The sequence below is a fragment of the Oncorhynchus tshawytscha genome, unplaced genomic scaffold (assembly GCF_018296145.1).
Source record: "Oncorhynchus tshawytscha isolate Ot180627B unplaced genomic scaffold, Otsh_v2.0 Un_contig_740_pilon_pilon, whole genome shotgun sequence".
NCBI classification, from domain to species: domain Eukaryota; kingdom Metazoa; phylum Chordata; class Actinopteri; order Salmoniformes; family Salmonidae; genus Oncorhynchus; species Oncorhynchus tshawytscha.
The window spans coordinates 195,001-208,749 of NW_024609694.1; the positions used below are offsets into that span (position 1 = coordinate 195,001).

Below are 13,749 nucleotides of genomic sequence, written 5' to 3' on the forward strand. Positions count from 1 at the left end.
TGTCTTTAAAGATGACCATATTTTTGTCATTTGAACAACCACCCACCACCCTTCACCACCCTTCACCACCCACCACCCTTCACCACCCACCACCCACCACCCTTCACCACCCACCACCCTTCACCACCCACCACCCACCACCCTTCACCACCACCACCCTTCACCACCTACCACCCTTCACCACCCACCACCCTTCACCACCCACCGCCCACCACCCACCACCCACCACCCACCACCCTTCACCACCCACCACCTTCACCACCCACCACCCTTCACCACCCACCACCCTTCACCAACACCACCCACCACCCTTCACCACCCACCACCCTTCACCACCCACCACCACCCTTCACCACCTACCACCCACCACCCTTCACCACCACCACCCTTCACCACCTACCACCCTTCACCACCACCACCCTTCACCACCCACCACCCTTCACCACCCTTCACCACCCACCACCCTTCACCACCCACCCCTTCACCACCCACCACCCTTCACCACACCACCCACCACCCACCACCCTTCACCACCCACCACCCTTCACCACCCACCATCCTTCACCACCCACCACCCTTCACCACCCTTCACCACCACCACCCTTCACCACCACCACCCTTCACCACCACCACCCTTCACCACCCACCACCCACCACCCACCACCACCCACCACCACCACCCTTCACCACCCACCACCCTTCACCACCCACCACCCTTCACCACCCACCACCCTTCACCACCCACCACCCTTCACCACCACCACCCTTCACCACCCACCACCCTTCACCACCCACCACCTACCACCCTTCACCACCACCACCCTTCACCACCCACCACCCCTCACCACCCACCACCCTTCACCACCTACCACCCCTCACCACCTACCACCCTTCACCACCCACCACCCAACACCCTTCACCACCTACCACCCTTCACCACCTACCACCCACCACCCTTCACCACCTACCACCCACCACACTTCACCACCCACCACCCACCCATCACCACCCACCACCTTTCACCACCCTCACCACCCACCACCCTTCACCACCTACCACCCTTCACCAGCCTTCACCACCCTTCACCACCCACCACCACCCTTCACCACCCACCACCCTTCACCAACTACCACCCACCCCCTTCACCACCTACCACCCTTCACCACCCAACACCTTCACCCACCAGCCACCACCCTTCACCACCCACCACCCTTCACCCACCACCCTTCACCATCTACCACCCTTCACCACCTACCACCCTTCACCACCTACCACCCACCACCCTTCACCACCTACCACCCACCACCCTTCACCACCTACCACCCTTCACCACCCACCACCCTTCACCCACCAGCCACCACCCTTCACCACCCACCACCCTTCACCCACCCCTTCACCATCTACCACCCTTCACCACCTACCACCCACCACTCTTCACCACCCACCACCCTTCACCACCCACCACCACCCTCACCACCCATCACCACCTACCACCCTTCACCCACCAGCCACCACCCTTCACCACCCACCACCCACCACCCTTCACCACCCACCACCCTTCACCACCCACCACCCTTCACCCACCAGCCACCACCCTTCACCACCCACCACCCTTCACCCACCACCCTTCACCCACCACCCACCACCCTTCACCCACCACCCTTCACCCACCACCCCACCACCTACCACCCTTCACCACCACCCTTCACCATCACCACCCTTCACCACCTACCACCCTTCACCACCTACCACCACCCACCACCCACCACTCTTCACCACCCACCACCCTTCACCACCCATCACCACCTACCACCCTTCACCAACCACCACCCTTCACCACCTACCACCCACCACCCTTCTCCACCTACCACCCTTCACCACCCACCACCCTTCACCCACCAGCCACCACCCTTCACCAGCCACCACCCTTCACCACCCTTCACCACCCACCACCCTTCACCACGTTGTTACCAGGATAGTTGTGACGATAACAGTCTTGTTCTCCATCCCATTAGTGTCGTTGGGGAAGATGTCTAGTTTAGTCACCACCATCTTGTCCACTTCATTCCAGTAGCCAATCTGAAAACACACATATTATGACTAAAAAAAGCTTAGTTTGCTGATAAAGAGCTTGCTTGCTAAGACATATGTACAATCAAAAAAATATATGTTATTTCAAAACAGTAATCATAATGCTTTATAACTATAATATAGCTAACGTTAGCTAGCTAATGAGAAGCTGATCTCCGCTGGATGCTTTCACGTTTATCTCTTCTAGGTTTGTTGCTGTTAGCACATGGACAAGTAGGACCCTACTGCACTCGTCAGACATGACAAGAATTACCAGCATAGTTGGATACTTTATTTTTGCACTACACAATAAAAGTTTGACAACATTCAGCCATCAAATGTTAGCTTGCAATTCAGAGTTGAAACACGCTAGCTAGCTAATATAAGCGAGCAGGGATTGAAAGTCTGTCCTCTGATGTGTTTGGTCAGGCTGCTAGCTAATAGCCAATCCCAAGGCAAGCAAGGTTAGGAATCTAGCTAGCTATGCTAGCGATGAAGCTAACCGTTTAGCTAGCTAGCAAGCTAAACATTTGGCTAGCTGTGGCCATGGCAAGCAAGGTTGGATATTAAGCTAGCTAACTCTCCTGTTATGCTAGCGATGAAGCTAAACGTTTAGCTAGCTAGCATGGGGAGTATGGGGTAATGTTAGTTACAGCATAGTGAGGGTAAATTATTTTTTCAGCATCTTGCTAGCTAGTTGTAGCGAAGCTAGCTGCACAGTCACATTGGCTAACTAGCAACATGACATCATTTCTATTCTGGAGGCAGTGGAAACACAAAGCTAGCCCAACTCAAGTTGACCTCCAGGAGGCTTTAGATACCGACTCTTGTTGACCTCCAGGAGGCTTTAGATACCGACTCGGGTTGACTTCCAGGAGGCTTTAGATACCGACTCGGGTTGACATCCAGGAGGCTTTAGATACCGACTCGGGTTGACTTCCAGGAGGCTTTAGATACCGACTCGGGTTGACTTCCAGGAGGCTTTAGATAGCGACTCGGGTTGACCTCCAGGAGGCTTTAGATACCGACTCGGGTTGACTTCCAAGAGGCTTTAGATACCGACTCTTGTTGACCTCCAGGAGGCTTTAGATACCGACTCGGGTTGACTTCCAAGAGGCTTTAGATACCGACTCTTGTTGACCTCCAGGAGGCTTTAGATACCGACTCGGGTTGACCTCCAGGAGGCTTTAGATGCAGCAGTTTTTTCTGGAATTCAGAGGTACGCTACAACAGGACTTTCTCTTGGTTTGAATTCATTTTTGCAATTCGTTCCAGTCATTGGCAGCAGAGAACTGGAAGGAAAGGCTGCCAAAGTAGGTTTTGGCTTTGAGGGATGACCAGTGAGATACCTGCTGGAGTGCGTGCTACGGGTGGATGTTGTTATCGTGACCAGTGAACTGAGATAAGGCGGAGCTTTACCTAGCAAAGACTTATAGTTGACCTGGAGCCAGTGCGTTTGGAGACGAATATGAATCGAGGGCCAGCCAACGAGAGCATACAGGTCGCAGTGGTGGGTAGTATATGGGGCTTTGGTGACAAAACGGATGGCACTGTGATAGACTGCATCCAACTTGCTGAGTAGAGTGTTGGAGGCTATTTTATAAATTACATCGCAGAAGTCAAGGATCGGTAGGATAGTCAGTTTTACGAGGGAATTTTTGGCAGCATGAGTGAATGATGCTTTGTTGCGAAATAGGAAGCCAAATTCTAGATTTAATTTTGGAATGGAGATGCTTAATGTGAATCTGGAAGGAGAGTTTACAGTCTAACCAGACACCTAGGTATTTGTAGTTGTCCACATATTCTAAGTCAGAACCGTCCAGAGTAGTGATGCTAGTCGGGCAGGCGGGTTCGGGCAACAATCGGTTGAATAGCATGCATTTAGTTTTACTAGCATTTAAAAGCAGTTGTAGGCCACGGAAGGAGAGTTGTATGGCATTGAAGCTCGTCTGGAGGTTAGTTAACACAGTGTCCAAAGAAGGGCCAGAAGTAAACAGAATGATGTCGTCTGCGTAGAAGTGGATCAGAGAATCACCAGCAGCAAGAGCAACATCATTGATGTATACAGAGAAGAGAGTCGGCCTGAGAATTGAACCCTGTGGCACACCCATAGAGATGAGGTCCGGACAATGCTGATTGACTGATTGTAAGGAAGTGAATAGGCTGGTGAATGTTAATTGGCTGATTGTAAGGAAGTAAGTGTGCTGGTAAATGCTGATTGGCTGTACCTTAACTGGTCCAGTGTTCTTCAGTTCCATCACGTTGACGGAGTAGTTGACTCTTTTACCATACTGGTCAAACTGGATATTACCTGTCAGCCCATCCACACGCACCTACACACACACCACAAATACCCAGTATTTTACCCCATCCATATAAAACTACACAACACACAAGATCATTGAAGACCCTAAAAACACGCTAAAATCTGTTTCTATGGTAACCTGTTTGAGAGCGCGTTCTATCTCCATCCCCTGAGACCAGGGCACTGCTGGATTGGCCAGACAGTCCCCGTTATTACCACGACGACTGAAATCGATCCGCTGCTTGGTGAGTGTCCGGAACGCTTCAGTCATAACCTGGACCGCATCATAAGTCAGAGCTGATGTGTACTGGAGAGAGAGAGAGAGATAGAGGGATAGCGGGAGAGAGAAAGGGAGAGATATTCAGAGATGGAGAGAGAGAAAGATAGAGGGAGAGAGAAATGAAGAGATATTCAGAGATGGAGAGAGAGAGAGAGAGAGATGGAGAGATGAAGAGATATTGAGAGATGTGGAGAGAGAGAGAGAGATAGAGGGAGAGAGAAAGAGATCGAGAGATGACAATATATTGAAAGATGTGGAGAGAGGGAGAGAGAGGGAGAGAGAAATGGAGAGTTATTGAGAGATGTGCTGATATGCTGTTCTAATAACCCATTTCTGTGTTCATGCAAGTGACTAATTGAACGAATCCTCACTTCAGTATCTGCAATTTAGTTAGAGGTCGTAGCCTGATCCTTCTGTCAGCACCAGGGTTAGGGTAGGGGTTAGGGGTTAGGGTTAGGGTAGGGGTCAAGGGTATGAGATTAGAGGTGGTACTACCCTGATCCTGCTGTCAGCTCCAGGGTTAGGGTAGGGGTCAAGGGTTAGGGTAGGGGTCATGGGTTAGGGTTAGATATTAGAGGTGGTACTCTGATCCTGCTGTCAGCTCCATGGTTAGGGTCGGGGTCAAGGTTTAGGGTAGGGGTCAAGGGTTAGAGATTAGAGGTGGTACTACCCTGATCCTGCTGTCAGCACCAGGGTTAGGGTAGAGATTAGGGGTTAGAGGTTAGGGGTTAGGGGTACTACCCTGATCCTGCTGTCAGCACCAGGGTTAGGGTAGGGGTTAGGGTAGGGTAGGGTTAGAGGTTGGGGGTTAGAGGTTAGGGGTACTACCCTGATCCTGCTGTCAGCACCAGGGTTAGGGTAGGGGTTAGGGTAGGGTAGGGGTTAGGGGTACTACCTTGATCCTGCTGTCAGCACCAGGGTTAGGGTAGGGTAGGGGTTAGGGGTTAGAGGTTAGGGGTACTACCCTGATCCTGCTGTCAGCACCAGGGTACTCTTTCTCCTCCAGTGCTTCCCATCTCTGGTCGAACTTGGAGACGAGTGGCTCCTCAAAGTCAACAATCTGGAAACCCGACACATTGGCTCCCCCATACTGGATCTTAGACAGGTCACCATCAACGAAGCCCACACACACACACACACACACACACACACACACTGAGTTAATAACCTGGTATCCATACTGGATCTTAGACAGGTCACAATCAATGAAGCCCTGGACACACACACACACACACACACACACACACACACACACACACACACACACACACACACACACACACACACACACACACACACACACACACACACACACACACACACACACACACACACACACACACACACACACACACACACACACACACACAGACACTGAGTTAGTACCAGGCTATATGTGAGGGATGTCATTACCAGTTATGTAGTAATATGAGAGGTACCAGGGATCATACCAGGTTAGTACCAGGGATCATACCAGGCTAGTACCAGGGATCATACCAGGTTAGTACCAGAGATCATACCAGGTTAGTACCAGGGATCATACCAGGTTAGTACCAGGGTTCATACCAGGTTAGTACCAGGGATCATACCAGGTTAGTACCAGGTATCATACCAGGTTAGTACCAGGGATCATACCAGGTTAGTAGCAGGGATCATACCAGGTTAGTACCAGGCTATGTGTGATGTCAGTACAAGTTATAGGAAATATGAGAGGTAGCAGGTATCATACCAGGTTAGCGATGATGTAATGGTATCCTTTAACATGTCGGCCAATGGTGATGACCTGCAGGAACACAAAAACAATATAATGTAAAACAATATTATATAAAACAATATTATATAAAACAATATCTTATAAAACAATTTATATAAAACAATACCATATTAGGAAGGGATAAACACAGACGTTTTGTACATTACCTATGAAATGGATTAAAGCACATTTACCATTTCGGAAACGATTATTCAGGAATATCAATCAAAATACTCTATCGTAAAACAATGTCACAAATACCCTTACCTTATACTGTACCTAATACAGTCAACAGACAATATTCAATAGAACTCAATGGATCCCAATAGAACCCAATGGATCCCATTAGAACCCAATGGATCCCAATAGAACTCAATGGATCCCTATAGAACCCAATGGATCCCAATAGAACTCAATGGATCCCATTAGAACCCAATGGATCCCATTAGAACCCAATGGATCCCATTAGAACCCAATGGATCCCTATAGAACCCAATGGATCCCAATAGAACCCAATGGATCCCAATAGAACCCAATGGATCCCAATAGAATCCAATGGATCCCTATAGAACCCAATGGATCCAATAGAACCCAATGGATCCCTATAGAACCCAATGGATCCCAATAGAACCCAATGGATCCCTATAGAACCCAATGGATCCCAATAGAACCCAATGGATCCCTATAGAACCCAATGGATCCCAATAGAACCCAATGGATCCCAATAGAACCCAATATAGGACATCAGTTCAAACAGGTGCAGTTAATACAGGTAATGAGTGGAGAACAGGAGTGCTTCTTAAAGAAAAACTAACAGGTCTGTGAGAGCTGGAATTCTTACTGGTTGGTAGGTGATCATATACTTATGTCATGCATTAAAATGCAAATTAATTACTTAAAAATCATACAATGTGATTTTCTGGATTTTTGTTTTAGATTCCGTCTCTCACAGTTGAAGTGTACCTATGATGAAAATTACAGACCTCTACATTTGTAAGTAGGAAAACCTGCAAATCGGCAGTGTATCAAATACTTGTTCTCCCCACTAAACATATGATATGAGTAATGTAAGATATGCAAACATTATTAAAGTGGCATTGTTTAAATTCACCCTAAAAGTGGTTTGGATATCACAGCCTACAGTTAGTGAAAAACCCTGCATTCAACCCTGTGTAAATCAGTCAGTTCTTAACGTAAAGACTTGAAACTCAGGATTCTGCCCAATGAGGATATGTGTTTACTTTCAGTGTGCAAGCCTAACCTTGACCGTGTGGAATTAACCCTTAAAGTGGCTAGTGATTGGGCCTCAATGTAGGCAGCAGCCTTTCTGAGTTAGTGATGGCTGTTTAGCAGTCTGATGGCCTTGAGATAGAAGCTGTTTTTCAGTCCCTCAGTCCCAGCTTTGATGCACCTGTACTGACCTCACCTCCTGGATGGTGGTGGGGTGAACAGGAAGTGGCTAATCAACTGAAGAATAAAGAATAGATAGTGAAGGATACAGTATATACATATGAGATGAGTAATACAAGATATGTAAACATTATTAAAGTGGCCTTATTAAAGTGACAAGTGTTCCATTTATTGAAGTGTCCAGTGATATCTTGTCTGTAGGTAGGCAGCCGACTCTGTGCTAGTGGTGGCTGTTTAATAATCTGATGGCCTTGAGATAGAAACTGTTTTTCAATCACTCTGTCCCAGCTTTGATGCACCTGTACTGACCTCATCTTCTGGATGGAAGCAGGATCCCAATATCAATCAAATTTATTTATAAAGCCCTTCTTACATCAGCCGATGTCACAAAGTGCTGTACAGAAACCCAGGCTAAAACCCCAACAGCAAGCAATGCAGGTGTAGAAGCACGGTGGCTAGGAAAAACTCCCTAGAAAGGCCCGAACCTAGGAAGAAACCTAGAGAGGAACCAGGCTATGAGGGGTGGCCAGTCCTCTTCTGGTTGTGCCGGGTGCAGATGATAACAGAACATGGCCAAGATGTTCAAATGTTCATAAATAACCAGCATGGTCAAATAATAATAATCACAGTAGTTGTCGAGGGTGCAGCAAGTCAGCACCTCAGGAGTAAATGTTAGTTGGCTTTTCATAGCCGATCATTCAGAGTATCTCTACCGCTCCTGCTGTCTCTAGAGAGTTGAAAACAGCAGGTCTGGGACAGGTAGCACGTCCGGTGAACAGGTCAGGGTTCCATAGCCGCAGGAACAGGCAGTGGATCGGGTGGTTGTTGACCTTGATGATCTTTTTGGCCTTCCTGGGTTAGGGTTCACCTGTGATATCAGGTGCTGTGTCCTGGATGGCAGTTAGCTTGTACCCGATGATGTGTTGGGCAGATCGCACTACCCTCTGGAGAACCCTGCAGTTGAGGGTGGTGCAGTTGCCGTACCAGGCTGTGATACAGCCCGACAGGATGCTCTCGATTGTGCATCTGTAAATTTCTTCAGCCTCTTGAGGTACATATCCCAACCAGAACCCATGGATTACAGGCAACATCCACATCGAGCTAAAGGCTAGAGCTGCCGCTTTCAAGGAGCGGGACACTAATCCAGACGCCTATAAGAAATCCTGACGAACCATCAAACAAGCAATGCGTCAATACAGGATTAAGATTGAATCCTACTACACCGGCTCTGATGATCGTCAGATGTGGCAGCAAACTATTACAGACTAAAAAAGAGCACCAGCTGTTCTGGATGACTGTGTGATAACGCACTCGGTAGCCGATGTGAGGAAGACCTTTAAACAGGTCAACATTCACAAAGCCTCGGGGCCAGATGGATTGTCAGGACGTGTACTCAAAGCATGCGCAGACCAACTGGCAAGTGTCTTCACTGACATTTTAAACCTCTCCCTGTCTGAGTCTGTAATACCAACATGTTTCAAGCAGACCACCCTGTCCCTGTACCCAAAGAAGGTAACCTGCCTATATGACTACCTAAATGACAACAGACCCGTAACGCTCACGTCGGTAGCCATGAAAGGCTGGTCATGGCTCACATCCACACCATCATCCCGGATATTCTAGACCCACTCCAATTCGCATACCGCTCCAACAGATCCACAGATGACGCAATCTCAATCGCACTCCACACTGCCCTTTCCCACCTGGACAAAAGGAACACCTATGTGAGAATGCTGTTCATTGACTACAGCTCAGGTTTCAATACCATTCAATGCCGAAGCTCATCACTAATCTCAGGACCCTGGGACTAAACAACTCCCTCTGCAACTGGATCCTGGATTTCCTGACGGGCTGCCCCCAGGTGGTAAGACTAGGCAACAATACATCTGCCATGCTGATCCTCAACAATGGTGCCCCTCAGGGGTGTGTACTTAGTCCCCTCCTGTACTCCCTGTCCACCCACGACTGCCTGGACAAACATGACTCCAACACCCTCATTAAGTTTGCTGACGACACAACAGTGGTAGGCCTGATCACCGACAACGATGACACAGCCTATAGGGAGGAGATCAGAGATCTGGCAGTGTGGTGCCAGGACAACAACCTCTCCCTCAATGTGAGCAAGACAAAGGAGCTGATCGTGGACTACAGGAAAAGGCAGGCCGAACAGGCCCCCATTAACATCAACGGGGCTGAAGTGGAGCGGGTTGAGAGTTTCAAGTTCCATGGTGTCCACATCACCAACAAACTATCATGGTCCAAACACACCAAAACAGTCATGAAGAGGGCACAACAAAACCTTTTCTCCCCCAGGAGACTGAAAAGATTTGGCATGGGTCCCCAGATCCTCAAAAGGTTCTACAGCTGCACCATCGAGAGCACCCTGACCGGTTGCATCACCGCCTGGTATGGAAACTGCTCGGCATCTGACCGTAAGGCGCTACAGAGGGTAGTGCGTACGGCCCAGTACATCACTGGGGCCAAGCTTCCTGCAATCCAGGACCTATATAATAGGCGGTGTCAGAGGAAAGCCCATAAAATTGTCAGAGACTCCAGTCAACAGTCCTAGACTGTTTTCTCTGCTACCGCACGGCAAGCGGTACCGGAGCGCCAAGTCTAGGACCAAAAGGCTCCTTAACAGTTTCTACCCACAAGCCATAAGCCTGCTGAACAATTAATCAAATGGCCACCAGACTATTACATTGACCCCCCCTGCCCTTGTTTTGTACACTGCTGCTACTCGCTGTATATTATCTATGCATAGTCACTTCACCCCCCGACGCGAGAGGTGTAGTCAGCCTGTTAGACTTTTAACCTTGTCTTGTTCACAGTCTAGACACAGACAGACAGACAGACAGACAGACAGACAGACAGACAGACAGACAGACAGACCAACCTGGTCCATGATGTCTTTAACCTTGTCTTGTTCACAGTCCAGAATGACTCTCCTCTCCTTTCGTATCTCCAGGTCTTGGAACATGGAGCGATAGGCCTCGTCCTTCCTCTCATCCTTCAGGTTGCCTACGTTGATGGCTGTTACAATCCACTTCCTCTCTGCTGCTGTATCCAGGATCACTTGCAGGGTGGACAGACCTACACATACACATATATAGACACACAGCAGGTTAGAAAGGTAACTGGGGCTAGGGTCATGGTAGGATAGAAAGGTAACTGGGGCTAGGGTCATGGTAGGATAGAAAGGTAACTGGGGTTAGGGGCTAGGGTCATGGTAGGATAGAAAGGTAACTGGGGTTAGGGTCATGGTAGGATAGAAAGGTAACTGGGGCTAGGGTCATGGTAGGATAGAAAGGTAACTGGGGTTAGGGTCATGGTAGGATAGAAAGGTAACTGGGGTTAGGGGCTAGGGTCATGGTAGGTTAGAAAGGTAACTGGGGTTAGGGGCTAGGGTCATGGTAGGATAGAAAGGTAACTGGGGTTAGGGTCATGGTAGGATAGAAAGGTAACTGGGGTTAGGGGTTAGGGTCATGGTAGGTTAGAAAGGTAACTGGGGTTAGGGTTATGGTAGGATAGAAAGGTAACTGGGGTCATGGTAGGTTAGAAAGGTAACCGGGGTCATGGTAGTATAGAAAGGTAACTGGGGATGTGGTAGAATATAAAGGTAACTGGGGTCATGGTAGGTTAGAAAGGTAACTGGGGTCATGGTAGGGTTGAAAGGTAACTGGAGTTATGGTAGGATAGAAAGGTAACTGGGGATATGGTAGGAATGAAAGGTAACTGGAGTTATGGTAGGATAGAAAGGTAACTGGGGTTAGGGGTTAGACAGAACTACACACACACGGTTGGCAGCCCAGAGGTTAGAGGTTATTGGTTCAAGTCCCTTGCCTCCTGAACTGGCTCCCTACTACTACCCACTACCGTTGTGTCCTGAACTGGCTCCCTACTACTACCCACTACCGTTGTGTTGTGTCCTAAACTGGTTCCCTACTACTACCCCCACTACTGGCTTGTACTACCCACTACCGTTGTGTCCTGAACTGGCTCCCTACTACTACCCACTACCGTTGTGTCCTGAACTGGCTCCTACCCACTACTGTCCTGAACTGGCTCCCTACTACTACCCACTACCGTTGTGTCCTGAACTGGCTCCCTACTACTACCCACTACCGTTGTGTCCTGAACTGGCTCCCTACTACTACCCACCCTACCGTTGTGTCCTGAACTGGCTCCTGACTACTGGCTACCGTTGTGTCCTGAACTGGCCTACTACTACCCACTACCGTTGTGTCCTGAACTGGCTCCCTACTACTACCCACTACCGTTGTGTCCTGAACTGGCTCTATACTACTACCCACTACCGTTGTGTCCTGAACTGGCTGAACCCTACTACTACCCACTACCGTTGTGTCCTGAACTGGCTCTACTACTACTACCCACTACCGTTGTGTCCTGAACTGGCTCCCTACTACTACCCACTACCGTTGTGTCCTGAACTGGCTACCCACTACCGTTGTGTCCTGAACTGGCTCTATACTACTACCCACTACCGTTGTGTCCTGAACTGGCTCTATACTACTACCCACTACCGTTGTGTCCTGAACTGGCTCTACTACTACTACCCACTACCGTTGTGTCCTGAACTGGCTCCCTACTACTACCCACTACCGTTGTGTCCTGAACTGGCTCTATACTACTACCCACTACCGTTGTGTCCTGAACTGGCTCTATACTACTACCCACTACCGTTGTGTCCTGAACTGGCTCTACCGTTGTGTCCTGAACTGGCTCCCTACTACTACCCACTACCGTTGTGTCCTGAACTGGCTCCCTACTACTACCCCACTACCGTTGTGTCCCTGCTCTACCCACTACTACTACCCACTACTGTGTCCTGAACTGGCTCCCTACTACTACCCACTACCGTTGTGTCCTGTGTCCTGAACTGGCTCTACTACTACCCACTACCGTTGTGTCCTGAACTGGCTCCCTACTACTACCCACTACCGTTGTGTTGTGTCCTGAACTGGCTCCCTACTACTACCCACTACCGTTGTGTCCTGAACTGGCTCCCTACTACTACCCACTACCGTTGTGTCCTGAACTGGCTCTACCGTTGTGTCCTGAACTGGCTCTATACTACTACCCACTACCGTTGTGTCCTGAACTGGCTCTATACTACTACCCACTACCGTTGTGTCCTGAACTGGCTACCCACTACCGTTGTGTCCTACTACTACCCACTACCGTTGTGTCCTGAACTGGCTCTATACTACTACCCACTACCGTTGTGTCCTGAACTGGCTCCCTACTACTACCCACTACCGTTGTGTCCTGAACTGGCTCCCTACTACTACCCACTACCGTTGTGTCCTGAACTGGCTCCCTACTACTACCCACTACCGTTGTGTCCTGAACTGGCTCCCCTACTACTACCCACTACCGTTGTGTCCTGAACTGGCTCCCTACTACTACCCACTACCGTTGTGTCCTGAACTGGCTCCCTACTACTACCCACTACCGTTGTGTCCTGAACTGGCTCTACTACTACTACCCACTACCGTTGTGTCCTGAACTGGCTCTATACTACTACCCACTACCGTTGTGTCCTGAACTGGCTCCCTACTACTACCCACTACCGTTGTGTCCTGAACTGGCTCCCTACTACTACCCACTACCGTTGTGTCCTGAACTGGCTCCCTACTACTACCCACTACCGTTGTGCCCTTGATCAAGGCTGTAATAATAGCTCTCCATCCAGGGGCACTGCACCGCAGCTTATCCTGTGCTTCTCAACATGTGTGTCTGGGCATGAGACTAATTTCTGTTCTAACCAAATGGACAATAAAGTATCTATTCTATTAGTGTCTATTCTGTCTACAGACACAGGACAACTGATCAACAGACTCCCCTGTCACTGTCCTAGATGTAGGACAGTCAATCAATCACATTTATTTGGGGCGACAACGCTCTAGT

General features: G+C 49.2%; 1 protein-coding gene across 5 annotated transcripts in view; it reads right to left on the reverse strand.

The window, feature by feature from the left end:
• The window catches only part of LOC112235712 (glutamate receptor 2-like), a 68,079-nt gene that overhangs the window by 34,303 nt on the left and 20,027 nt on the right, over positions 1–13,749 (reverse strand). For all 5 annotated transcript variants that reach the window (XR_006082600.1, XM_042316987.1, XM_042316986.1 and 2 more), the window contains exons 4-9: positions 10,715–10,911; positions 6,385–6,438; positions 5,620–5,778; positions 4,515–4,682; positions 4,299–4,403; positions 1,972–2,079 (exon numbers count right to left, since the gene is read on the reverse strand). Coding sequence is in view for 4 of the 5 variants with exons in the window: in XM_042316987.1 (XP_042172921.1) it covers positions 1,972–2,079; positions 4,299–4,403; positions 4,515–4,682; positions 5,620–5,778; positions 6,385–6,438; positions 10,715–10,911 (791 nt within the window). In the remaining variant the exon portion in view is untranslated. The remainder of the gene's footprint in view (positions 1–1,971; positions 2,080–4,298; positions 4,404–4,514; positions 4,683–5,619; positions 5,779–6,384; positions 6,439–10,714; positions 10,912–13,749) is intronic.